The 27,806-nt window shown below is 49.3% G+C and overlaps 1 protein-coding gene across 1 annotated transcript; it reads left to right on the top strand.

The window, feature by feature from the left end:
• The first annotated feature begins 58 nt into the window (after positions 1 to 58).
• TEKT3 (tektin 3) lies at positions 59 to 27,806 on the top strand. Its single transcript, XM_072881169.1, has 8 exons — positions 59 to 180; positions 20,640 to 21,247; positions 21,802 to 21,885; positions 23,484 to 23,554; positions 23,792 to 23,935; positions 25,195 to 25,417; positions 26,336 to 26,490; positions 27,590 to 27,806. The coding sequence occupies exons 2-8, from the start codon at positions 20,669 to 20,671 to the stop codon at positions 27,804 to 27,806; spliced, it is 1,473 nt and encodes a 490-aa protein (XP_072737270.1). The 5' UTR covers positions 59 to 180; positions 20,640 to 20,668.

Here is a 27,806-nt window from a genome sequence, read left to right as displayed (position 1 = left end):
GGAGGAGGGAGGGACGGGGTGACGCGCTCTTTTGTTTCTATGTTTAAAATTCCGTCAAGCCAAGGCAGGGGCCAGGCAGCCACGGTGCGGGGAGTGCTCTGCTGGAAACGTTTGTGTGTTGTTCCTGAAGAGCAGGCAGAGAGGAGCTCAGCCAGGGTGAAACTCATCTCTGCGAAAGAGGTAAAAGTGACGTTGGCTCTGGCATTGCTCCTAAGCCCTTATGGTGTGTTTTGTACATATGCTGGCACTTTATGAGCCCTCAAAATAAGCTGTCACCAGTCCTGAGATTAGGCTTTATTGCAGGTGGGGCTCATAGCAATGTCGCTGGCTGTGTTTGCCTAACGATGTCCATCATGTTTTTATTTGATTATAATCTTGCCAAAGCGTGGCCATTAGCATTTACATTTTTCATGCTGTGTGTCAGCTCCCTTTTCTCTTTTTGGAAGCTTTCCAGGGAAGGGTTTAGCTGTTGGGAAGAGCAGGGTTGGGGCACTGCCCCTCGTACATCTGACCACGTCGCCTTTCAGCAAGCTCCCTGGCACCACAGTGTGCGGCCCTGCCTGTGTCTGAGTGAAGTTCTGTGCCAATACTTCTATTTTCATAGACTGCTTATAAAAACCCTTGGACGTTGTGCTCCTCACCTGGTTAAGAGCCGTGCCTGAGTTTGCAGTGCCCCCCCCTCGGCGCTGCCGCCCTGCTGGGGCCGTGCTGTTGGTCGCTTTGGGGGATGCAGGCATCTTTCTGTGTGCAGAAAGGCAGAGGCTGCTTTTACTGCAAAATGCAATTTTCCTAGAGGCAGTGCAGGACTGGGCCCTGCCTTGTACTCCATCCTTGTCTCCGTTTTTGGGCTGGCTGGTCACCAAGCTTCCCTGTGTGGGCAATGTGTCCCTTTAAGCTGGCATGGTGCTGCCCCATTTGGGCTGCACCCAGATCAACCCAACCTTGGAGAGTGGTTCCCGGTTCTCCTTTCCCTCGGATTAATGCAGGAATGTCTGTCAGCAGCTAGCATAAGCTGCAGAAAACCAAACTCATGCTTACTTCCTGCAAAAGATAAAGGTTTAGCCGCAGGCTGAGAAGGAAGATCTCCCATGGCCCGGGAAGGGGCAGAGCAGACACGTCGGTGGGATGGATGGATGGGTTGTACAGCAGGGCTGTTCCTGGAAGGCACCAGCCTGGTCTGGCTTTGCTCAACCTGACTGTGACAAATGCAGCCTAATGTAATTTTTTTTTTTTTTTAGTGCAACATCTGGATCTTGCTGTTAGGGAGCTTTACAAATGGCCGAGGCTGGCAGACAGACACACAGATCACTATTGAGCTGCCAAGCCCAGGGGAGAGCATGCAGCGTGTTAGCTGGTGAGAGGGTCCCAGTGCAGCGTCTCTGCCGAGCTCTGCACCGCTGGTGCCTGGCTGGTTCGGTGATGCTCAGCGCAGGGCTCCGGGGTCTGGCATCCTCCGGCAAAATCCCGCCTGCCCCCGGCGTAGCCCAGGGGAGGGTGTGGAGCTGCCTTGCGGCTTTCCCCATCCCGCGCACCAGCTGTCAAACAGGTGCTTTTGGAAACGTCATCCTTGTTTTTTATGGGAAGTTGGTCTTATTGCAGATGAGACCCGTGTTGCGGTCACAGGCAATGGGCTGCCAGGGGTAAAATACCCTTGAAAGGCAGCTTGTTTTGGAGGCGGTGAAAAAAGGTAGCTCTCTGAGTGCCAAATATCAATAGTTGCTGGAAGAAAAGAGCATTTTTGTTGTTGCAAAATGGCCTGTAATGCATAGGTGAGTGCAGGATGTCAGGGCCCTCATGGGAGAGGGCAGGGGCAGGAAGACCTGTGCTGCCCTGCAAAAACAAGCCCCGAGGGCCCCCCTGAGCCCTGAAGGAGACTCCGAGATACCTCCTGGCACCCTCAAGAGATTTGCCCTTCCCTCTTGGCCATGGGGTGTTTCCAACAAAGCGGTGTTTGCTACTGAAAAAACCCTTTGAAGGCAGAGAGAGCACCGAGCACCGGGTGCTGTAGAGCAAACAAAAAGGGAATTTTCTGTCACTACAACTAGTCTGCAGTCCTGCTCCGTTCAGAGGTGGTTTTCATCATCTTTTGCATCCTCAGGATCCCAGCGTGCAGCAAATCGCCCTCACTGACTCTTTCTGCACTCCCTTTTTTTTTCCCCCATGTCTCCTTGTGAAATCAAAGTATTTAAAAGACCTTGTGGGTGTGTATATCTATCTATATATACATATTTCTTATCACGTTGCATCCAGCACAGTCAAGTCACATAACAGGCCTATTGCCTGTTTTGTTGTTACAGAGAAGTAGAGATTTTGCTTGTCAAACTTAGCAGAAGTTAGTTATTTAAGTCAGAGTTGCCCATGGAGAAGTGAATGGGGATGAAATTGCTCTGAGCCTCTCAGTAGCCAACTTTTTCTGTGCCAACTTTCAGGATTGGAGTATGAGGTTGGAAAAACATGGTCTTAGTTTCTGTCTTTGTTGCTTATCTATTGGCACAGCATTTTAACATCAGCAAATAAAAGATGGGTGAGGGTGTTTTGGGGATGAGTAGGATGGGAGTATCTCAGTTGTTAAAGCCACTGAAAAATTATTCTCAGTATAATTTTCCATATGAAAAAGCAGGTTAATTGAACTTGAGCCATGTGGTAGAAATGTGCTGATTCCAACAACATTTTCCAGCAGCAAAAAAGAAGTTGAAATATTTTGTTTGGACAGCATCAAAACTCCAGCAGAAGCAGAATGTATCTGTTCTGTCACTTAAATTAATTTCATGTAATGTATGCCATAAATTTTAATATTTTATTGTCTTTATAGATTGTATAATTCCATGCGCATGTAGTGCGTAATTTAAGAAATGCATAGGAATTAAAGGAATAATGAAAAGAGTCACTGAAGTGAAACACTGTAATGGCCCTAAATTGATTGCTGGAAGGAAATGTTGTTTCTTGGCAAACACAAGTATTCTACTTTTTATGCAGAATCGGAATCAATCTCCCCCTTAATGTCAGGATTTCCCAAGTAATGGAAATTGCAGCTCCCAGCCAGCTCTGCTTAGGATGTCGTCTGTGTTAATTATTCATTGGAGTCAGATAGAATAGGAGATAACTTAGAGGAAACCTGGGATAACACTGCTGCTTTAAAGCCTTGTCACATCCCCAGGCTGGCCGGGGACACGGAGCAAAGGAGGATGCCCAGCTCGCAGTGCCTGGGGATGGACAGGCTCCTCCGACCGAAGGTCGTGGTCTGCTGGTGGAGGGGTGGTGGGTGTTTCCGACCCCGCGGGGCTGGAGGATGCCGAGGCTCTGTGTGTGTCCGCAGAGACCCACTTTGAATGCTGCAAAACCCTGATGTGAGCTGAAGACCCCAACAGCTCGTCGCGGCTCTTGGCTCTGCCTTGCAAAGGTTCAGCCTGCGGCTGCTAAAGCAATAACGGGGCTGCTGCTGCCAGAAGCCAGAATCGGCTTTCGCTTGCTTCGTTTAGCAAAATACTGAAATCCTTACAGAGTGTGCGTGCGTATGAGTGAGGTAGCAGCAGTCCGTGCTGGTTTGCACGGGGGACCCCCAGGGAAGACGTGCGTGGTGGTTACTCACCTCGGCTGAACATTGCCCGGTGATGGGGAAGCACGTAGGAGGCACCCATGGCCTCGGCGTGCTGGTCCTGCACTGGCTCTCTCCGGCACCCGATGAGAAAGAGGCAGTGCCAAGAATTTATTTTCAAGGTTTCCAGAAAAATTGCTGCATTGGTATTGCTGTTGGAAAGGGAAAACGTGGAGGAGGGTAGGACCGAGAGCCCAGGGCCCCCCGGTACTGCGCAGTGCCAGGGCTTTGCTGGGGCCAGGCAAGCCCCGACTGCCACGTTACGGGGTCGGTGCCGAGCCAGCTGCGCAGGGGTCGCAGGAGGCTTCTGCGGAGGAAACACGGCGGTTTGATACAGCCCCCCTGCAAACCGAGCTGCTTCCTTGGTCCAAAACTTGCTGCCTCTAAGTTTCTGCCATGTAATTTCATCTAGCCATTTTGAAGGAAGGTTTCGCTACCAGCTAATTTGATTTTACGGTGAGCACTGAGATGTTTGGGTTTGTTCCTTTCAAGCCCCTGGATTTTGGAGTCCTGTGGCTACGTCAGCACCTCCGCTGCTGTATGAAACCAGCAACCTTTCCAGGTCCTCAGGATAATAGACTTGAAAGACAAGGTGAATACATATTAGTTTATACAGTTTTCCAGAAATCTTACTGCATTGTTATCTGTGAAAAGCCACGTTTATTTTTGCATTTGAGACACCTTTGAACATCTACCTTGCAGCCCTGTGGCTACCTGTAGCCCTGGGGGAAACCTGCCTTAGGGAGGAAATGTGCATTTCGTTCTCAGGTTAAGCTTTGAGTGTTGTTATGTTGAAGGAACAGAGTTGCCTTGTTGCCCCAGGATGGGGTAGGAGAGCCCGGAGGCTGTGGTGCCTCAGCCTGGGACAGCGTGGTCTAGCCTGGAGGTAAAAGCAGTCGGTGGGACTCTCCTCCAGCCTCCTGCCTGATCTCTGCAGGGGGCAGGGGCCCGTGCTGGGGCAGCAAACACTGCCCTAAAACCAAGAGATGTCCCCGGGGTCCGCTCCCAGCTCTGCCTGGGAGCTGCTGCTGTTGGATTCACCCACTCACAAGTGATTCCTGGTCCAGGAGTGATAATTGCATGAGAACTTTTCTGATAATTCTGTGACAAACTTGTATTCACCTTGAAAAAATAGCATCTTTTGCATCAGCAGTACCTTCCCAAAAATGTTTCAAGGAGGAAAACAACTTTAGGTTTCTCATAAAGGCCTCCAACATCAGCTGAGCAGGTTTTATTTTAATTTTTCTTCTCCACAAAAGTTTCCATTGTGTCCAAAAGCCGTTTTCTGTCAAAAAAGGCTTTGATGGAAAATATTTTACTAAATCTATTCAAAGCCAATACAAAGCGTTGCCAAGAGAGGAAATATCACCCGACTTCCCAGAGCCTCAGGAGGGTGGTTGGGTGGTCCTGGTGCTGGGGCAGTGGGGCTGGGCACATCACAGCCCCCGGTAAATGTTAAGCTAACAAATAAATCTGCTTTACTCAGCAGTCAGAATAGAGCCTTCAAACTGGGGTGAAGCTTTCTAAATATCGTTTGGCATGTTTTCTTTAAAGGAAGGAAGGATCTTAATTCCAGCATTCCAGTCCAAAATAGATGTCTCTAAGAATAGCCCTTCCCCATCACGGGGCAGGATGCCGTCAGGAGGAAAAAGGGTTGGGGGAAACGAGAAGTGCTTTCCCTAAATAGCCGGGCTGCAATTGCGAAGTGATGGGTTTCAACTCTGACCATGGGTGATCGCCCCAGGAGCATCCAAGCCCATTGAGATGGCTCAGAGCTGCCGACGGCCCCTTGGACCGGGGACGGGAGCGGCTCACTGGCTCCTTGGGTTGATGGAGCCGTTCCTTAGAGACCTGCCGGCCGCCCTGCAGTGGACGTGCATTGGCGTCCTCCACCCCGCTGCCGTCGGAGCCCATCGCGTGGCCGGGGCGGGCGCACACCCGCGGGGCTGAAGCCTGGAGCAAGGAGACGATGCCCCAGCCGTGCTCGGTGTGTCCTGACAGAGAGAAGCGAAGGCATCCCACGGAAAAAATGAGGTTGGGCAGCGTGACCTACTGAAGTCTCTTCCACCGTGAGTTATCCTATGATCAGGTGCTACCAAGCTGGAAGGCTTGTGTGCGTGGCTGTATGTGTCTGGGGTAGGGAGGACTCTTGTTCCCATCTCTTTCGGTTTAAAAAGTGCAGTGCTAGAGTACCCCACCTCCCATAAAGTTCTACAAAAGATTGGATGGATGGAGTCCGTAGTCCCACCCCCTTTTCTCTAGAAAATACAAGTTTGCATCATTTGAACAGTTTTGACTTTAGTATTACCCTTTTGGGGTCACATTTTCTATGCAAATATGAGGTTTAGAGAGGCATCTCAGAGCAAGAGATGAGTTTCTCGTATAGCCTTATGACCCCAGGAATTGTGGTTTTAAGAAAAATACTCATTTTTATGGAGGTCCTAATGAAACAATAAAAACTGACAGCAACAGAATTTAAATTTCACAAGTTATAAACACCCTCAGATGCTGAGAGCTTAACACCTCCTGGAGGTGCAAGCTGCATCTTCCCAGTTCTGATGTACTGTACTTGTTCCTGGTGCATTCCTCCCGGAATTTGAGGCTTTTCTCTGTGCGACATGGGTGTCGCATTTGGATTGAGCTTCTCCCCAGAAGTCAACAACCGGACTCAGGTGATACTCAACACTAAATAGCATAATCCCAAGTTTTTCAGGAGCATGTGTCAGACCTTAATTATCATGATATCGGCTTTACAGAATTGCATCTTTAGTTTAAAAACAACGTTTTTGGGGCTGCCATGTGCCTGGTGGAGGGTGTCATTTGTCCTAGTTCATGTCTCCATGTGAGCTGGCTGTGCAGGCTCCCTTGGCACTCAGCGGACTCAGGCAATTTTGGGGCAGAATCACTCCCTGCTGTGATGGTATTAAATGTATAAGAAAGCAAATGAACTGCCTCTGCTTTTATAACCCAGCTTTACAACTGAGATGATTTATGTATTCAGGTGGGTTGAAAAATGTTGGCCTAAAACCAGGCAAAACCTGCTGGGTTTGGCCAATTACTTGCTTTGTATTTTGGGCCCTTCTCAAATAAAACTCAAGGTAGGTGTAACGAAACCACAAAAACCCAAATCTGAAAGATAGCTTGTGCAAAACCCTGAAAAGCCCCCAGGAGCTGAATCTCACGCTCCAGAAAGAGGGAAGAATAATAAGGTGGAAAAATGTGAGCTCCACCAGGCTGCAAACCTGAAACCCTTTGGTCCTTGTTTGCGAAAAATCAAGCCAAGGAGCCGAGATCCTGCCAAAATTTCCGCTGCGGAAAGGGCTGGTCCAGCCTGAGCTGCCTCCTTCCTGCTGCTCGCACACACCGAGGAATAAACCCTCTGCAGAGATAAGAAAGGAAGAAACACTGCCACCGAGATAAGGCTTCAAACACGCGTCTGCGAGTCCACGCTGCGCACCCGTCAGCAGAGGAGGTCCACCTTCACCGGTGGGTCCTGGGGCTGCAGCTCTCCCCTCCACGTGGACGCAAAGGTCTCATTTTAGTGACACAAATGGCGTTTGGGGGCATCTTTGTTCAGGGTGGCGAGGGTGACGCAAGCCAGAGTTTGCTTGCCAAAGGAATATGGACTACCCTTGAAGCAGCCAAAGGTTTTTGATCCATGCGATGCTCCTGCCCTTGTTTTCAGACCCAGCTGCCGAAGTGTGTTTGAGAAAACAAGGACATGAAAGTGCTAGGTTATCTCCTTTGATCCCCTCCTCCCCTCCTTTTCTGTTTTGGTTTTGTTTTGGTTTTTTTTGAATCATCTCCAGGAGATCAGTCAGTTTTACTTCTGTATGTCTCCCTTGCAGATCACCCAGAAGATAAAATAAAAACCCTAGGGCCAGCGCATGCGGTCAGAGGGAGCAGAGCCGTGCAGCAGTGGGGTGGCCATGGCATGTATGCCCAGCTCTCGCTATCACCAAGCCACCCACCATTTATTTTTCCCCTGCTCTGAGCCCAGATTTTATTCACCGATGCCTCTAATTGTACTCGGGAATCTCTCTGCTCTCCTGAGCTCCTGAAGAACATCCCTCCTCACCCCCCAGGTAGGGTAACGTGGTGCTCATGGTCTCCAGCCTTGCGCAAGCCCATCTGCAGGCAGAGCTGTAGCCTGCAAAGCAATAGATAAATTACTTATTTCCCAGTATTTGCGCCTCTCTTCCTTATATTTTGTCCCTGAAAGCGGGCATGAAGGGCTTCTCCACAACAAAGCACGTGGCCCCACATGCCTGCGCTGGGTTTTTATAGCTGCTTGGCTCAGGATAAACATTTTTTTCGCTCTAGCCTGGAAGTCTCTTTTTAAGGAGTCGCTGCCCGTAGCTGCAGCCCCAGCAGATATTGCTGCTAAACCAGCATCGCTGAGAAACTCTCGCAGGTCTCGCTGCGCTCAGATGAGTGCTGGCCCCACTGAAAGCCTTGAGTTTTGTTACTGGTTTCTCAAGTTTTACTGGTCTCTATAGGTGCTCTGGCTTCTATAGTTGTCAGTGATTGCAGACAGTCAGGGCAAGCACATCACAAAATCGTTTCTCAGCAAAGGGTGGGAAAATGCAAATTTCCTGGCATACTTTTCCAGCTTTCATTATTTATTGCAAATCTCTTCTGGTAATTATATGCTTCATTATCTTTATCTGGTTTTATCTATTTTCACTTTCCAAGGTGAAATCAGGGTGTTTTGTTTTGCTTTATATAGCTGATGGACAAAGGTAGATCATGTCCTGGCTCGGGCTCGCCAGCACCGGGGTCCCTCCTGCCCACCCTCAGGTTTATTTGTGTGATGAGTTTCTGGGTGCAGGACATCTCTGTCCAACTCTTTCTTTCCGAGGACTGTTGGGGACACTGGGAAAGCCCAGCCTGGCTCTCGGGTCACAGGAAAAGCTGCTGTGGAGTGGGTGCAAAACAGCAAGTGAGAGGCTGCAGGATGCTCTTGTTAACATCAGCTATCCATGTCTTGTTACTCGGAGAGACTTGTGCATCTGTTAGTGCTGCATGATATCAGGCAGAAAGCATTTATGTGCAGGTTTTTTTAATACAGGTTAGGAAAAAAAAAAAAGGTTGAAGAACAGAACGGGTGGTGTCTACCATACAGCCAGTCTGTGTTGGGTAGGGGATGAGTCCCTGCTTGCAGATCTCTATTTAGTTGAGCAGTGAGGACTGAAGGACCCAACCTGTGCAGCAGGTACACTGCTGAGGCTCCAGCACCAGAACTGCAGCCTGTCTCCACGAGGATACCCTCACGATTCCCCCATGGCGTGCAGATACCTGGCACAGCTTCCCCTGCCTGCCTTGGGGAGGTACCTGGAGGAAAGGGCTTTGGGGTCATTGCAGATCTTTTCGTGCACCAGCCAGCTGTCCGAAGGAATTTACCCCGGGGTAAACCCCTGGGGATGGGTTTTGCAGAGCTCCCTGCAGCGCAGCAGAACGAATCCTACTGCGCACCCACAGACCAACAGAGAGGTGGCTTTGGGGAATTTGTGGCAATAAGGAGGTCCTGTCCTCGGGTTGGTGGTACCTGTGTGTAAAGCACGCGGGCTGTGTCTCTGGGGAGGCTGCTCATTCCCCGACTGCTCTTCACCCCCATCCGTGTCCCAGCACTGATGCAAAGCCTTTGTGCCTTGTATTATAATTGTGTAAAGCAAGATTCAGGAAGAAACAATGGGATTTAGAGGAAAACTGAGAGGCTGGCACATCGCTTTTGGGGATGCAGGTGAAAATCCCAGCTGTCGACTCAAACCCCACACCAAAATGGCCCATAGGTACCTTTTGGAGAAAACCTTTATGAGGGTTCAGTGTGCAGAGACCTCAACGACTTTCATCCTCTTACCTATTAGCCTGAACTAATTTATCTCTCCAAAACATGCCAGAATTAACCTTTTTCTGAAGGCTGCTTGGGATGCAATCAGAAAACACCTTTTGCTTAAACTGCTTGAAAATATTTGCCACTTGCAGGGGAAGAAACCCATTGATTCAACCCTGCTTTTCCATTTTCTTTAGCAGGCACCGCGTACTCCATCTGGCTAAGTGGACCACAGTGTTCCAAGGATAAAAGTTACATGTAATATGAGATAAAGTATGAGGCAAATATTTACGTAATGAAATCTTAATGATAGTTCTAAAGATCTGCGGCAGGGCATGGCAGAAAAGAAATGCTCCTCTTGCTGGCTTGTCACAGGGGGAACAGATGCACAATGAAAGACACTCGCAGGGGCAGGGAAAAAGGGGGTTTTATTAGGAAATTTGATCTGCCCTTTCTAGCAAAAAAAAAATAAAAAATCTACCAGATGATATCAAGTAATTTACGGGATCTAATCTGATTGCAGCTGTCTTAATTATTTGTCAGCTTTACATGGGAATGGTTTCCCTTTGTTTTGAAGTAGTAAACGTCCTCCGTAATCCTCAAACCCCAGCGGCTGCTGATGTATGGAAACCAGAGAGTGATGCTGACCTAAGCCACCGAGGGCCCCGAGCGTCACAGGCTGCAGCTGGGAGTGGATCCAAATTCATCCCATACTTCGCTGGCTGATCCATCTCTGGCATCCTGTGCTGGGACAGCTATAAGGGCCGGTCACAAATGTGGTAAGAAAGCCAAATTTTCTGAAAGGAAAAGACGCTTCAGATTCAGGCTCCAATTCCAACCTAATATTTGGCCAAGCGAGGTAGGCTGCTTTATTGTCCTTATCCAGCAACTAAATGTAGTTGGAGTTTTTCATATTGCATATCAAAATGGCTCTTAAATACATGCACATGCTTATCAGAGCTCCCAGTGGCCAAATCTGATAAAAGGAAATTTCGTTTGGAGTTAGACAATCCCTTGAGTGATCCTGAATGATAAGTGATACTGAAATGTGGAATTATTGCTTCATTTTTAGCAGAAGTAACTCTGTAGGTGAGCTCTTGCAGAAGCGTTAAAATCAGTCAAGCACAGTCCGGGCGGTATTTTAAAATGAATTGTAGTTACAAGCACTTAGCGTGTTTTGTGTGTATGTTACGGACAGACCAGCCAGGGCTGCCTGCGTTTTGGAAAGCTCAAATAAAAGCAACTGGTATCTAAATTGTTGTGTTTTGGCTGCAGCCCTCTGAGGTCCCCTGGGCAGATGTATGGGGCTGGAGCTGGGCAGGTGTTCCCTCTGCTTTTTCTCATCTGCGTACTCAAGCCGGAGTATCTAGTTGTATCCTCAGCCCAATGAGGGAGAGGGCCTGGGAGAAAGGATGGGGCGAGAACTGGCCACCTTCTCCCCCTGGCCTGGGGGGGTCAGGTCACCACACACCCACGTCTCACCTTGTTTATCGAGAGTATTTTTTCCTTGAGCAGGCTGTATTTTTCCCAACCTGGCTGTACCACGTGTATCAGCAGAGCCTTGCTCACGGCTCAGCCGCAAGGTGCTGCTGCTGCAGAAACAGAACGGGTGCACTCCGGGAGCTTAAATGCAACATCAAGTGGCTTCCAATGCTGTGCCCAGCAGGTTCGCTGCAACCATTTCTGCAAGGAACATTTGCTGCATTTGCTGAGTATTTACTGGGGTAACTGTGCACTGGGAGATGTTTGTCTTCCCCCTGAGCTGGACCAGTGCGACAGCAGTGGGGAAGGGTACCCCAGACCTCTCCAGTGCCTTGCTAGCACCGCACTGCACTGATGGAAGTGCTACAGGGACCTTTCTCTTTTGGAGCTCCAGTAGTCTTGGGGGTAGCTAGTCTGTTGGGATTATTTGGTATTATTTCCCCATGTAGGCAAACCCTACAGCCCAGGAATCGGGGGCTTTTCTGCAGCAAAGGCTCCTCTCCGTTTGTGTCCTTCTGAGCAGCAGCAAAAGGCAAGCAAAGGCTTGTGCCACGGGATGGTGCAGAGGCGCATCCCTCCTTCGCAACAGTTTACTGTCACAGGGAAGAGTATTTATATGACCGTGCAAAGAGCAGCCTGGCAGTGCTGCAAGGGGAGCTGAAAAGTGAGGAGAGAGAGAATTTTTTTTTTTTTTTCTTTCTTTTTAAAAGCAATTTCCATGAAGGCTGTTTTGTTTTTTTTCCCAGATGAGCTTTCTGGGCACTTCCACAACGGGACTGCATTCAGCCCTCGCTATTTCTTGAGCAGGCAGAAGCTGAGGTCATTCCTATCGGCTCTGCAGACTTTGTGATCCTTTTGCTGTCTGTGAAATAGTAACCTGAATATGATGACAGAGGAAAAAAGAATACAGTCATTCTCCCCTCCCCTTTCCAACCCAAGCCCTTGCCAAAGCAGTAAAAAACTTTAAACAATAGCCAGTCATGACATAAACCAGTCCTTGAGCAGCCTGCCAAAATTCACCTCAAGAAAGTAGGTCCAAAAATAAACACTAACCTATAAAAAGCCCCTCAGACTTAAAGATAGTCTTCCCATTGTGCTAATTGCTTTCACATCTGGCTCAGAAATGAGGAGTGTATACGAGCGTGGAGAGGCCACCAATAACTCACTTCAGCTAAGCACAAAAGCATGTGCGTAGCATCAATCACGCGAGCCATCTATTTCTACTCAGCAGATCTCAGATGCTGGGGCTCAGTTTTAAGTTTGTGTTTAAACTGCACTGAAATAATGGGGCTGGTTGTGATGTTAATACGCAGCACATGGTTAAATGCTTTCACAGGTGGGATATTTTGCCTGGTTTCGTTTCCCTTTTTCCCCCCTCCATCAGTTATCGGACCACAGCGCTGTCAGCTCTGAACAGTTTTTGCCTGGCCTCCTCCTTGGAAAGAAGTCAGCCCCCAGGGTGGTTGGAAGGTTGCACCTTTGATAAATCGAGGGCTACAGCAAGATGGGGCATACAAAGGAAGACTAGCTGGGGACGCTTTCATAAGGCCTTTTCTGTGTCCAAGGAGGTGACCCCAAAACGTGACTTTGTGTGAACTTGGTTGGAAGAACAAAACTCCCATCGGGCTTCTGGCAGGTCCCAGGGAGCCAGAGATGTGGTGTGATGCTCTGCATCCTCTGCTCTGGGCATGCGTTCATCTGTTTTCATGCTGATGTCTAAACCTTTTATATGACTGTGAATCAGTGGGTGTGCACAGGACTGTCTTCTACTTGCTTGTATGCCTATTTGTTTGTGTAGTTGATTGAATTTTATGGTGTGAGCAACCCCTTTGCTTGTGGGATGCAATCTAAAGCACACCTTCCCTGCAGCCTTGGACTTTGCGGTGAGGCAAAATCCCGACCCTGTCCCTGTGAGCCCATGGTGTATTGAAGTGGCTACAGGAAGGCTCTCCCCTAAATCACTGGGTTTTATTTCTGATAGTTCCCGATTGAAAACGATTACATTTTCTGCGATCACAATTGCTGTGATTACATGAGTTATCTGTGTCTTAACCTTGTGGATGTGCAGAACAGCCTGCCCGGAGCATCTGTGGCTTGGTGGTTGTGACTCATCACGAGAGCTCAAGGAGGGATTTGTAATGATTTATTCATGTCACATTTATTGTTTGGAAAGCTCAATCAAACGCTGTTATGGTTAGACTGAATAATTCATCTGCCAGTCTACTTTTTGATCGCTTTATTGGTTTCTCTCTTTGTTAAGAGCCTCATGTTTGGAGGTGAAGATCACCTTAGTCTAGAGGCAATTTTCTGTGCTTGATATCCTTGGAAACCGAAAGTTCAAGGGTAGATTTTCAGTAGGTCTGGCCTTGCTGAAGGACTAGGGGTGTTTTCAAGAGAGTCCGGGTTCATCTATCCTGGGTCAGTTAGATGTCCAAGTCTGGGTATCGCTCTGAGCATCTCCTATGGGACACGGAAGAAATGCACCTTCCCTTGTACTATTTGCCTAATCCTAAAAAACCCGTCTAAGACAGTTTAGCTAATGGCCTCTGGGGAGGCCTATTTCTTCCTACTGACTGTAAAGGAAAATTATTTAGGTTGCAATGTCTAAACTTAGGTGAGGTGACTCCCGTTCAGCATGTCCCCCATGGGCCAAACTGGGGCAAGTGGGCTGCTACTATATGTCACGTGTAGCTCCCAAGCATCCTGAGCTCCACGGCAATTTTGTGTGAGGACAGAGGTATGTCAGCATAAAATGGCATTTGCGTCTCCACACGGCATGTCTCGCTGGTTTAACTCCATCGTTTTCCCAGTGTCTTTGAGAAATTTGGTGAAATTTCTTCCTGTAGATGAGAGCCGATCCCTCAGCTCTGAGGCAGGGCTGGAGGTGGGATGTGCTCACTCCATTAGGAAGGGGGTATGAGAGGGGTGGGAATGGCCACCCCTGCCTTTGCACCAGGGAAATGAGGGGGTCGTGGGCAGGACAGGGCAGAGGTTTTGCTTTGCCTCCCCTCGCTGCAGCCTGCCCTTGTCCGCTTGCAGTTGGCTCAAACATATCCCCTGAGTTTATTGACAGGAAAGTCACATCTCCTTTTCCACCGTGAACTTCGGCAGAAAACGCAGGTTCTGGGAAAACGATCACTAACCCCCTAAAGAATGTTTAAAAAAAAAAAAAAAAGGGCACATGAAACACATACATAAGGAATGATTCACTTAGGTAACTGTCACGATTTGTGCAAAATATTTGGACTGTTGCTCCTGCCCCTTTCAGGGCAACAGGATACATACAGCATGCCTCCACCTCAGAGAAAGAAAAGGTTTCACAACACCCATTTTTAACAGTTTTTCTATGAATAGCTCCTGTGTCAGAACTGAGCCCAGGACGAGACTGCACATACTGATGTGCTGACAACATGAGGTGGTTTCTCAAGCCTTTGCCAACACGTGCAGACAGTCCCGGCTGCACTGCAGCATTAACTGTGGGCTGATTCTTCCCTACCTTATGCTATATTTATTCCAGTACAGGCTCATGGACGTTGCAGAGGTCATCCCACCTTAAACCAGAGCAAAGGAGAGGAGTCACGTCCTGCTGGGGCAACCTGTTGGTGGACCGCATTTTTGTAGCCATTTAAGGATACCAAGGAAGTGACTCGAGTGAGTTGGAATTAACCACAAATTTGAATTTGGCATTGCCCCTTATTTATACGTGGATATGTGCCCTGCTGGGGCTCAGCTGTCTACCTGCAGAGCACAGAGAGGTGCCTGCTAGCAGGCTGGGGAGCTGGCTTTTCTAAGTAGTCCAACCAGCAGGATGGTGGCACTTCCAGGTGCTGCATGGGGCTGTGGAACAGCCGGCACAAACACTTGAGCTTCTCCAACCATGGAAAAAAAGACATAACCTCTTTGAGGGGCTGTTGGCAGAGGAAGGGAGAGCCCCAGATGATCTCCTGTGGCTGCCCATATCCAAAGCTCGCTCTTTCTCCTTGCCAACCTGCTCAGCCTCCTCTCCTTCTCCTCCAGGTTCGGTGTCCGACACCCCAGCCCTCCTCCTGCCAGTCCCAGCCTCCGGTGTGGCAGCGGGGGGCTCAGTGATGGCCATAACCATCTTTTTCCACTGGCCTCATGCAGAGATCAAAGTAGCCCAAGGCCTCACTTCGAGAGTCCTTGGCACTCCGTGTTTTATGGTCAACTCATAACTTTCGCCAGAACACGGGAAACCCAGTAAAACCCTGGAAAGCCTCACACGTTTCCCAGCCAGACGGACCCTGCTGCAGGACCGTGCCAGCAGCTGCAGCTATGCGTGCAGCTCGTCCCTAATAGCCAGACTTGGTTTCATAAATAGATAAAATGTTGAAGCCTGTTTGAATCCCTAAAGCAGCCCTGGGCCAGATGGGAGCGTGCGCTGCTGTGAGCATCCTTGTCCTTCGGCATGACAGCACAGGCTGCACCACACAGAGTTTAATTTTTTTTTTAATTCTCCATTAATTAGGGAGACTTTTGAAAATTATTCTGCTATTGAATAGACAATTGATCCCTTTCAGGCAGGTATGGTGTTTATAGGAGAGAGAGTAATATTCCAAAGTGGTGTGAAATTTTGTGACTGGGCAATGTTATGGGTACGTGTAGGCTCATGACGGATGCTATAAAAGATCTGGATCTGGGTATTTTCAGAAGCGTAGCTTATGATCCAGCGTAATGCTATATTAATAGACAGCAAGAATGTAGAGCTGCGACAGACAGAGCAACAGCTTTTGGCAGTAGATTTTGTCCTTAGGTATCTAAATGTATCCCTTGAAATTCCAGTTTAGTCAAATAGGCGAACCTGGGCTGATGTGCTGAAAATTAGCACCCTTGCTTAACATCAGCCTCACGTTTTCACCCTTGTTTTTCTTGTTTGATTCTGAGCTAAAATGGTCAAGACTTTGGGACAAACTGTGTTCCCACGTCTCCATCAAAACTGGATACGCCCTGCCAGAGCCAGGAGTGGTAGTTTTGTAATTTTAGTGAATTTACTGCTGTTGGAGTTGTACTCGCAATTAAGGTATGTGGTCTAATGACTTGAGTAAGTGAAGGTGATGTGAATAGTCCACTTAATTTGGTGTGGTACCCAGAGCACGAGGGATTTGGGGACCATTTACTGCATGCAATTCATAACTTCTTGCTTGGGAGTCACATAGCTTGTTTTACCTGTGCCGGTTTTCTGTGTCTGCAGCTTTTTAGGTACCTCATTAGCCCTTCACTTGAAAAGCCACCCCAGATGCTATGGTGGGACCAAAGCTTCATCAATTTTGATGTCCCCTGCCATCCCTCTGCATCGCGGTGCTCATGGGTGCTTCCCGAGGAAGTCCCTGGTCTGTGTGCTTTGCAGAGCACCCATGGGCCATTTACAATATTATCTAATTATTATTGCTTAATTTAGCAAATACTTCAAAAACGGTGTGGTTGCCTACAACAATTAGTGGTGTCCCTTGTCATGCAGTGATTCATCTGAACAAAATTAGCTCCGGGCAGGGAGTGAGAGCGGGTATAGATGGAGGCTGGGAGGGTGCAAGGACCAGAGAGCAGGGCTGGTCCGAGGGTGTGTGCGTGTCCTGCTGAGGGGCAGAGGTTGGCTTGCTGTAGTTGAAATTCTTTTGTCTGGTTTAGCTATAGAAAAGCAACTTGCGTGCTGAACTTTTAATTTCAGTTTAAGTTGATTCTTTACCCGGCTAAAGCAAGACGTGTGTTTAAAGTGAAATCAAAGTGTGCTAAACTTTGTATACATGAAACAGTTTGAGTTATCTTTTATGTCAGATCTTTGGCAGCAGAGGCATGGCTTTCTCGTGGAGACCAGCTCCGTATGTGTGTGCACGGAAAGCAGGAGCGGTGGGGCAGGGTGAGCTGCACTCACGAGAAGCTGTAAAACATTTTGGTACCATCTCAGTCTGCAGCTGCAATAGCTGGGAAAACCAGAAGAAACTGAAAAAGGCCATGATAATGCAGATGTATCAGCCCGATATATTTGATGAACCATCCTCATTGCTGACAGTTAATCCAAAGCGGTAAAGTGAAGTAAATGAAAATGTTTCCTCTGGATAAAGTGGGACACAGAGGTCCTCACAGCAGACCTGATGAGCATTTTCAAAAGTTGGAGAAAAACCTCCTTGGGTTAGCCAGAGTAGCTGTGCTAACCACCGGCACTACCAGGCTCCTCCTGTTACAGTGCCTTTTCTCAGTTTAAAGCCTGAAATAACTGGGAAAGGGCCCTCTCCCAGGAAACGTTCCTGATGTCACTGGGTGATGGGTGCACGATGCCATGGTGCTGCGTGAGGCTGTGCCGTGGTGGGGCTCCTGGGGACACCGTGCATCTCCTGGGGACACCTGGGGTGCCATCACCCCCACCTGGGTGTACCTGCCTGCCCCAGCGAGGCCTCCGCTCGGCCATGGGCTGGCCCAGGAGCACCAGTGCGGGCACCGGGTTGCCCAGTGAGGACACTGGTTTGCCCATGGGTAGTGCTTCGTTGCCCAGGGGTGGCACTAGGATGCCTAAGGGTTGTACTGGGTTGCCCATCGAGGGCACTGGGGGTTGTCCAGGACAGGATCAAGTTGCCCAGTAAAGACACTAGGTTACACAAGGTCTGCACTGAGTTGCCCAGGGGTGGCACTGGGTTGCCCCCTGAGAGCACTGAGTTTATAGGATCATAGAATATCTCAAGTTGGAAGGGACCCATAAGGATCATCGAGTCCAATTCCCTGCTCCTCGCAGGACTACTTAAAACTAAACCATATGACTAAAAGCATTGTCCAGCCACTCAACAGTTGCCCAACAGCTGCAGCTGGTTGCCCAGGGGCTGCACAAAGTTGCCCAGCAAGGGCAGTAGGTTGTCCAGAGCAGGAACTAGGATGCCATGTGAGGGTATTTTCTTGCCCAGGGGTAGCACTGGGTTGCCCAACAGCTGCATCATGTTGCCAGAGCAGCTGCAGGGAGTTGCCCAGACAGAACCCGGTTACTGAGCGCCCTGCGCCCGTGGCAACGCTCCCCTGGTCCTGTGTCGCTGATGGCACCCGGGACGCTGCAGCACCTGGTGGTGCTGCTACCGAGCCCAACAGCACAGCGGTGAGTGCAGCCCCCCTCGGGCACCCCCAAGCCTCCGGAGCGCACCCCGCACCCAGGCAGCTAAGGGTGAGCATGTGCTTTAACTGGAGGGAAGGACTAAAAAAGCAGGTATTTCTCCTAATCCCCCCACTATCTCTTATATAATCCAAATGTGCCCAAACTAGGTGGTCGGGGGCTCCCGTTGAGTGTCCGTGTTCAGGGGTGGCAGAAAGTGTCACCCTGGGATGTCTTATCCTGGGGGGGGGTGCAGGGGTATTTATTTCAGCTAGAAACACAGGGAAATGTAACCCTGGTCCATTCCCCAGTTTTTTTTCCTCCCTTTCTTAAACATGTGTCTGTTAGTATCTGAAAGGGAATAATTTATTTGCAGGGGTGGGAGCCAGGAAAGCTGTCTCCCACTCTCTGAATGCTGTTTCTCAGGTATAAATAAGTGGCACAGAGCTAGGGAAAGTGCAGTCGTTTATCCCTAGCAGGGACAAAAGGGCTGAAGTGACTGGTTTGTGGGAACCGGCACACACAGTGGTTTTTGTTGGACCTGAGCACAGACATTTCATCCTCGGTTCTGCCAAACTGGCTCAGAGGGTCGTGTTTGTGAAAGCTTTTTTGCTAAATTTGAGGGTGTGATTTTCCCGCTGCCTATCCCACAGCCTCTTCGGCCAGGCTGGATCCTGGGGTGAGACTCGCTGCCCACAGCTGTGCTGCTCTCAAGTCAGGTACTGGGGCAGCCCATGCCAGCATGGCCAAAATTGGGCAAGGCTTGAAAATACAGTCCTCAAAGTTCAATGATTTCCCAGCTGCAGGCTGTGCACTTTTCCCCTCTGACTCATCCCTATTTTTCTCTGGTTTGCCCTAGCTAAAGGACCTGTTATTCTCCTGCATTCGCAGTTCGTTTATTTAATAGCTGCATTTTGAGACACTGTTCATCTGAACGCATCAAACCATTACAGGAACGGGTGACACACAAAGTCTCTTAGGTCACCTGTCCCCATAGTTGGATGTTGGAAAACGTGCAGTTTAATGAGTTGTGTTGTCTGCTCATCACCTGGTGTAAACGGGCATGGCTCCAAGAAAGTCAATGGGCTGTGAGCGTCTGGCACTGAAGAGGGTTACCCCTGGTGTACGGTAATGGCAGCTCACAGGCAGAGCCTGCCTGTCTCTGTGTGCCTCCCACCTATTGCCTTTTCAGCTTTCCAGTAGGAAACCGTGACTCGTTGGTCCTGCCCTTGTGTAGCCAGAGGCGTTCCTTGTTGCAGAGGTGACTAAAATGAAAGAAACTCTCTTCCCCAGGGGTTTTATGGTTTTAAAAATAAGCCGGCCTCTCTCAGCTTGCCTACACATACAAATTGATCAGGGTAGCCCAGGACGAGCATTTAAACCTCAAATCATGTGATTGCTTGTGTGGATGCTTTGTTCTAGAATAAAAGCAAGTTTATTTCACGCAAACATCCCATTTTTAAAGGAATAAAGTTTATTTCATGCTGTCATAAATGGGATTTAGCACATGCTTCGTGTCAAACCCCACTCCCATGCAGGGATCTTGTAGGGCACTGGTGTTCTAATCTTTCACTGGGGCTCTGAGCCAGGCTGGGAGCAGTGGGGACAGGATGGTGTTCAGGGAAGGACAAGTCCCTGCAACACAGCAGCTGGCTACAACAGCCATAGGGACTTATTCCTGCCAGTGGGTGACACTTGTAACCTTGCAAGAGCTTCATACCAAGCACAACATACCCTCCTGAGTGTTTGTCCTCAGATTAGGTGTGTTAGGTACATTTGGTGGCCCTCTGCATTATATTTCTGATAACAATTGACTGATAACCTCAATCTGAAAAGAGCAATAGCATCCACAGTGCCGTATGCAGTTACTGGTAGCAAAATCTTCCTGTGTAGCCATTCCTCCTAGGGTTACGGCAAGGCTGGCGTTTACGAGCTGCTCTGAAAAGACACCGTGGGATATCTCCTTTCCAAGAACGTTTATTTTACATCGGGTGAGCCACAGACATTTTTCTTCCTTTGCAAGTCAAGAGATGGCTTTTCTTTTTTGGTTGAAGTAGGTGGGGGTTTTTAAAATCTGTATATAGTCCTGCAAAGCTCAGCTCACCTGCTGACTCCTCACTCGAGCATTTAATGCAAGTAAAGATAGAGATGATGAGGAAAGAGTCCCTCACCCACAAGTTGTGCTGGGTTGGTAGCAGCTGTGTGTCCAAAGCTATCGGGGCTGGTAATGGAACTTTTAAAGAGAAAATTACATCTGGAGTACTATAAGATTAGTAGATACACCAGCCAAAAGAAACAAATTAACAACAGAGAATCAGCAACTACAGTTTCACTGGACTGACAGATTTAAGGAAAATGAAGGCATAGTATCTGTCATTCCCCTTAGCAGCCGTGGTTTGTTTCTCTCCGCATTTCAAGACCTGACGCTAGATACTAACAACAAAGTCAAATCCTTATATACACAAATGCTTGGGATGCTGTCAGAAGGGATTTTCTTTCAAGAGTTTTAGGCCTATACAGACGATGTGTGGGTGCTGTGTGCATCACCGTTTGTATTATAAGTTGCATCTGTTGCTGTAAGAAGTAATGCAAGTGCAGGAGCTTACTGAGTGGGGCTGTCTTCTTCTGTCTCCTTTGTGCAGGACACGTACCTGAATAGCAGCATTCGGGAATGGAGCTGGTTGGCTCTCCCTTAACAACAATGTACACCCATCCAAGATCAACACCTACCAAGTTTCTGCCTGCCATCAGCACCATGGCTTCAAGCTATAAGAACCGTTTTCCTTACTACCCCTTGCCTCAGAGCTTCAGCCTACCCTGGATGCCCAGCTCCTACTACAAAACAGCTGCCATCAACCCAACTTTGGCTCCTTTTTCCAAAAGCTCCCAGGGGTTAACCCCCAGCAAGATGCTTCCTTTTGCTTCCAAAAGAACAACCCTCTTCACCCGGTACACCCCTGATGACTGGTACATGTCCAGCCTGACCAACTACAAAGAGTCGGAGACTTCCCGGCACAATGCGGAGCGTCTGAGAGCCGATACCTCCCGCATGATTCAGGATAAATATCAGCAGACAAAGAAAACACAAGTAGAAAGCACCAAAAAACTGGGAGAACGTGTCAATGATATTGAATTTTGGAAATCGGAGCTGTGCCGTGAGCTGGATGAGATGATCGGGGAGACCAAGGCACTCACAGACACCAAGGAACGACTGGAGAGAGCCTTGGCCGAGACAGAGCCCCCTCTCCAGGTAAGCACTGTGTCCAGTGGGCTGCAAGCTGTAGCCTGCTGCTGAAACATCTGCAGCCATTCAAATGTCTAATTAAGTTTCACTGCAGCTCCGTAACGTCTAGAAAGTTTTTATTAAGAAACCATCAGTTAAGTTAGTAATAAACAAATCCCTTGCCATCTGCTGCATCCCCTATCAGCACGAGTTGAGCACATCAGAACACCATTTGCTTAACCAAATATTTTTCTAAGCGGTATATCCAAAATCCTGGTTTGGGAAACAAAAGCCCGTGTCTTACTACGAGGCTCTGGTGCGGTCAGCATCAAGCCTGACACAGGTCCCTGCATTCAGCTGTGGTTGCACCAGACACGTGTGCTCCCTCATGTTGATTTAAAGCTGATGTTGCAGCTCGGCTGCTCATTGTCAGCTAAACCAGCTGCCCTGGGCACTTTTTTCCCATGCTGCTCTCTCTGTGCCCACCTATAATTTATTTTGCCTTACATTACTTGAGATGGGGACCATCCCTATAGGGAGTCCTCCCCCTGCAGCCAGCAGTGATGGCATGTCCCCAACAGGTTGCTCAGGAGTGCTTGCTTCACCGGGAGAAGAGGATGGGCATCGACCTCGTCCATGACAACGTGGAGAAACAGCTCTTCACAGTAAGTTTGGGCAACACAGATCATGTGTTTAAGCTGTTTTTACCCAACCTGCCCTAAAAAGGTTTTGCGGCCCTGTTCCCTAACTGGCTCCTTAGTGCTGGTGAGGTGCTAAACTCTTCAAACCCCCCAAACCTGCTGGGCCAGGGGACGGCGTTCCCCCACGCAGCAGCACGCCCACACGGTGTGGGTAAGACTTGCCCTTACAGAGGAAGAAATAGCTGAAAATCAGCTGTGTGTTTGTGTAGCATATCGGGGTCCTCTGTCCCTCTTCAAGCAGTTTGTGAGACTGTCCTGCCTTTCAGAGCCCTGCCGGAACAGGATCTATATGTGTCTGTATCACATATGTATGATATAGCTATATATCTATATCAATATCATATACGTATATCTCTCTCTATATCTATCACATGCAGATATGGAGATATGGATAACAGCGTGTGCCTGACAGCTTGTCTGGTTTTCCCAACTATGTTAGTTGGTCTAATAAAAGATATTACATCTACCTCCAGCTTTGCTTTGCTCAGAGCAGCGTGGCTGCAGTACGACTGCCACTATGTGTGGTTAGGCAATGTATTTTATAGAAATCATAAAAACATGCACTCCTGCCTGCCTTTATATAGTCTGCTTTAAATTACGAATAAAAAGCAAGCATGACGAGAGTTGGCACAGGAGATGGGATCCTAACGCAGGATACAGTGACATACAATCACGGCAAAGGCATCGTGAAACTGGGAAGGAAATCGCAGCCCCCGGGACTGTAAAGCCACTGCTCCGTTAGAAGATTTTTTCTTATGAGTCAGGCCCTAATAAATTAGAAGATTAGTTTAAAGGTCATGAGATTTTAGGAAAATAATCAGAGCTGGTATCTCCATAATGGCATTTTGGATCTTAAGTGTTTAGGACACATTTAGGCCGTGCTTTTCAGTTGGCTCCTGCAGACAGGAGGGCTTAAAAATTACTGCATTTGGAGCACTAATCACCTGCTTCCAGTAGCTGAGCCTTCACAGATGCAATAGATTTGTGCTGAAGTCAAGTGAGCTGAGAGCAACACATGCCTTCCTCCAGTGGAGCTGAATGTTTCGTAGAAATGGCTGGGGATTTACACCAAAGTAAAGTTCATCTCCTCTTGTCCTGTATGGATGGGCTTTCTCCTGGGGAGGAGAACATTTTAGGAGCAAAAAGGGCAGATGCTGATTTGTGGGTGGGGGTGTGTAGCGCTGCTGGTCCAGGGAACCACTATGCCCGTTCATACCAGGTCAGGATCTGTCCCTGTCCATGCGGTGGAACTAACCAGCACTTGACACTGATGTCAAGATGAAAAAATACTTATCGGCCCACCCTGAAAGTGAATGCAAAGGCCATGGCTGCGGCCGCAGCACCCTTCTGTCCCCTCCCGGTCGCTGCGTGCAGGCTCAGCTGCATGAGTGAGTGTGCTGGGGTTGGGGGGTACTTTCTCCACTCCCTGCCTGTTCGCTTTGGGCAGAAAGATAAGCAGGCAAGTTCTTGCTGTGTGCGGGGTTGGAGGGGTCCGAGGGGACAAGTGTGACCAGGACGACTGAGTGCGGACACTAATGGGGTCATGTTTTGCCTTTGCCCAGGAAGTCGATGTCATCAGGTCGTGCCAGGAGAGGATGCAGCAGTACCTGGATAAGGCGAAAGCCCAGCTCGCGTAAGGAGGAGCTCCTTATCTCATGTGTAGGGCTGAGGTGCATTTGCAGTTGTGATGTGAATCCCCAGCAGACCCCCAGCTCTACCCACACCCCACAGGTGTAAAACCCATGCAGGCCCCATGGGAAGCAGGCAGTGGTGCTCATGGAAGGACGTAGCTGCCCGGGCAGGAGCTACAGGGAAGCGGGATGGGGAGGAAGCCGTTCCACCCATACAACCTCACCGATGGCTGTTGCAGGTCCAACAGGGTGGCCCAGCACGAGCTGGAGAGGGACCTGGTCAACAAGCAGGCGGCCCACCGCATCGACGACAAGTGCCACCACCTGAGGAACACCTCCGACGGCATCAGCTACTACCAAGGGGTGGAGCGGGTCGATGCCACGTGAGTGCACGCCAGGCGGCACGTGAGCACCAGGATGCACGGTGCCTCTCCCTAGCAGGGAGCTGGTTGTCCCCAGCCCAACCTAAAGGCATGTGTCTCTGCGTGGCACGTCCATCCCGCCTGGAGACACCCACCTTGGAGGGGCCATTTCTCTCTGCTCACCACAAAGGGAGCACAACCCTCTGCTTTCAGCTGGATGACAAACATCCAGAGGGTGAAAGTGAGTCCCACCTAATTAAACGTTATATCAGAGTTCAGAGATCAGCCTGCAAATTAATGCAGTTCAGCACCTCTGCACAGCTCGTTAAGTTTATGCATATTTTCAAAGATGTGTCAGTGCTTGCTTGAGTGCTCTTTGTTGACGTAAAGTCTGGGGGGTTCACTCCAGCATGGAGAGGGCCTGGCAGGGAGCCGAAATGACACAGAAGATAAAGAAATAGAGAGCGTGGTCCTGGGATAGAGTTCAGCTGCTTTTGGGTGCCAGGAATTTGTCTTTGGCTCTGCAGTAAATGAATGGTGACCTAAACAGCGCTCGCAGAGATATGCCCTAAGTGGCAAAGGGCTGAGGGAATAAATCTGCTGCTCACACAGATGCATGCAGTTTATGGAGGGGCATAGATGGATTCAGTTTTTCTAATGTTTGAATAATTATTCACAGTCGAGCTCAGACACATTTAGACAGGCAAATGAATTGCAAAGAATTGACGCTAAAATTCAGAGCGGGGTAAAATGTGCCGAGGATCAGCATGTTTCAAATGGAGCTTATGTGGTATTTAAGTCTTTTGTTGACCTTGTTCTGGACTACCACAGAGGCATGAACCTTCATCCTGAATGCGCACACAGGGAATCGAATATTATCTAATGCTTGTTCAGTTTAGTATGAAACTGATATAAGTTATGAGCAAAATGAATTGACTGCAATCTGTGCGTTGTCGTGAAGCTGTGAATCACTTGGCACTTAAAGGCCTCAAGCGTGTAAATATGGGGTCTGATTAAAATCTCTATTTTTTCTAGGGAAATCTTTTGTTTGTCTGAGCTTTCATAAGAATCACAGTTGTCTTCATGAACGTATCATCATTTGATAAGCGTTATTGAACAAATGGTGTCCAGATGTTTCATTTTCACGTGGTTAAATTAAGAGCATAGATTACCATTAAGGCTGTGCTTAATCCACGCTGCTCCCTGGCAGGGTCCATACCTGCCCACGTCCAGCTTCAGCAGCATGGGCTTAGCGGGTGCCTCTCCTTTCCCTCCCCCAGGATCTCGGCGCCGGAGTCGTGGGCCAAGTTCACGGACGACAACATTCTCCGCTCCCAGAGTGAACGGGCGGCCTCCGCCAAGCTGCGGGACAACGTCGAAAACCTGCTGGTGGTGACGGCCAACGAAATGTGGCGCCAGTTCAACGGGGTGAACGTCGCCTTCACCAACCGCATCGCCGAGACAGCCAACGCCAAGAACAAGATTCAGACCCACCTGGCCAAGGTAGCCTGAACCCTTCCCTTTCAGCGTGACACTGACTTCCCCGTGACCCCTCCAAAGCGGGACCCTCCTCGCAGACCTGGCCCAAGCAGAGGAACGGTTGCCACAAGAAGCTAGTTATAGACTCATTTTCTGTTTGAAACTCAAAGTACTGGGGAATTCCTTCTTGGAGCAGGATGAGTTGGCACTGTAATTTCATCTCAAGGGATACTGTATTTTGCTAGGGCATCCTAGCTGACAGCCTGGTAGCACAGGGACTTCCAGCAGAAACTCCAATGCTGGTTGCATCTCCTGGTAGTTACTGCAGGAGCGCTGGCTGCCCTGCAGAAAGTCTTTGCTGGGCCTCTGCTGGGGTGCCTGCCGGGGGGTTCGCAGGCTTGCTTCTCCTCAAGGACGTGCTTTCTGTCTCAGTGCTCTGTGTTTGCTGCACGGGTATCCGTGTGTTTGCTCTGCTAAGCAGACTAAGTGGAGATCAGTGATGGGCACCTGCCTCGGCCGGTAGGTCTCATGGAAAGCTTCCTGAAAAGTGCTCGACACAGTATTGATTAACTGAGCAGAGACTGGGCTTGCAGCACTGTGGGCTGATGCTACGTCCTTAAATGAGGATCCATTAAAAACCTTCCTTCTATTAGTTGCTATTGATGGATGATCAGTTCCTGCAAGCAGTAATTTTGGGAAGCTGGTTCATCACTGCTCCAGAACCTCCTCTGATGTGACAGCAACAGCAAAGAGAGGCTTTTCCCTGAAGAGAAATCGCTGCTGGATCTGTGCCTCATTATGTGGCGGAGTGACAGTGGTCTGAGCCCAGGGTCTGCTTATTGAACTTGTTTTTTTGTGCAGACAGACAGGAGAAAAGGGAAATTATGTGGTCACTTGAGAATATATTTTTTAATTTAGGCATGTGTTTCTTTTTCATGCCAGACGCTGCAGGAAATCTTCCAGATCGAAATGAACATAGAAGCCATCCGAAAAGCCATTAGGGACAAAGGCCCTCCGTTAAAAGTGGCTCAGACCCGGCTGGATGAGCGCACACGGAGACCAAACATTGAGCTGTGCCGGGACACTGCCCAGCTGCGGTAAGGCAGGAGCGCAGGGCCGGCAGGGTCCTTGAGTCACTGGTGGTAGCACTCAGGAGCATCACTGTATGAGAAAATAATTTATGGGTTTTTTTTCTAAATAGTCCTTCCATAAGCGCACTGATACAATCAAAAGCAATGAGCAGGTATCCCAGCCTTTGGGTGCTGGGAGAGCTTTTGCACCCACGAAGGAGGCTGTACACCATGGCTGGGTACCCCCTGATACCACCCCATGAGGGGCTGGATTTTTCCCACTTGGGTAAACCTCATCTTCTCTCCTGCCTGCTTCCCGGTGGTTGGATGTGCTCAGTTTTGAAGGATAAGCCCTTTACTCTCTGACAGGCTTGCCTTGAGAGCACTTAGCTCCTCCTTCCTTTTGGGTAACTGCAAGAAAGAGTGCACCATATGGAGAAGCAGTAAGGGCTGTCCTCCCCTCCCCTGGGGACACTGGAAATCCCTTCAAGGACATAGTGAGCTCTTTGGGATTGCACCCCAAGGGGCTGTGGAGGAGCAGGCTGCCCTGAGTGCCCAGCAGCACCCCCTGTGAGGCACCCCGAATCTCACACCTCCTCCTGGGAGCCCTCTGGGCATGACTCCACATGAGGCCTTTTAAAAGCAATTTAAACCCAGCCCCAGAGCCGATTTAGCATCTCACACACCGTTGTTTTTTCCATCCTCCACTTGTTTCACATTCATTTTTAGCCTCTCCCAGCTGCCCTGTTTTGCTGTGTGTGCACCCGTGGGTGTGGGGAGGACCGCTGCATGGGGAAATCCAGGAGGGTGAGCCAACAAACCCGCAAAACCAAACGGGAGCAGAAAACCACAGCTGCTCATCCCTCTTGTCAGTGGCACGAGCTGCTTTCGGAGACGCGGCTGCACGTTGTCGAAGCCTTAGACCAGACTTAACCATGCCTCCCCACTGAGGTCCGGAGGAGCTCTGCCCTCAGCTTTCCCATGCATCTACCAGAAACAGGGGGTCCAAGTTAGTCCGAGCACACTGAAGGGGGAAATCCTGTGCCCAAGGGGCCCGTCATCAATGCCATGCTAGAAACCACCCCCGTGATGGGACTGTTAACAGGGGTTTCTTGCTGTTTTCCAGCCTTGTCAACGAGGTCCACGAAATCGGTGAGACGATCCAGAGCCTTCAGCAGCGGCTGAGGGATGCTGAGGACACACTGCAAAAGCTGGTTCGTGCCAAGTCGGTCTTGGAGCACGACCTGGCCATCAAAGCCAACTCGCTCTTCATCGACCAGGAGAAGTGCATGGGGATGCGCAAGACCTTTCCCAGCACTGCGCGGCTGGTGGGTTACGTTTAG

Source organism: Ciconia boyciana, chromosome 16, assembly GCF_034638445.1.
Source record: "Ciconia boyciana chromosome 16, ASM3463844v1, whole genome shotgun sequence".
Taxonomy (NCBI): Eukaryota; Metazoa; Chordata; class Aves; order Ciconiiformes; family Ciconiidae; genus Ciconia; species Ciconia boyciana.
This window is presented reverse-complemented; position numbering and strand designations above follow the sequence as displayed.

Excerpts from the sequence above, each read along its gene's own strand:
- TEKT3 (XM_072881169.1), top strand. The coding sequence starts at position 20,669 with ATGGAGCTGGTTGGCTCTCCCTTAACAACAATGTACACCCATCCAAGA. Across the intron at positions 25,418-26,335 it reads TTCAGACCCACCTGGCCAAG|ACGCTGCAGGAAATCTTCCA; the intron begins GTAGCCTGAACC and ends TTTTCATGCCAG. Across the intron at positions 26,491-27,589 it reads CGGGACACTGCCCAGCTGCG|CCTTGTCAACGAGGTCCACG; the intron begins GTAAGGCAGGAG and ends GCTGTTTTCCAG.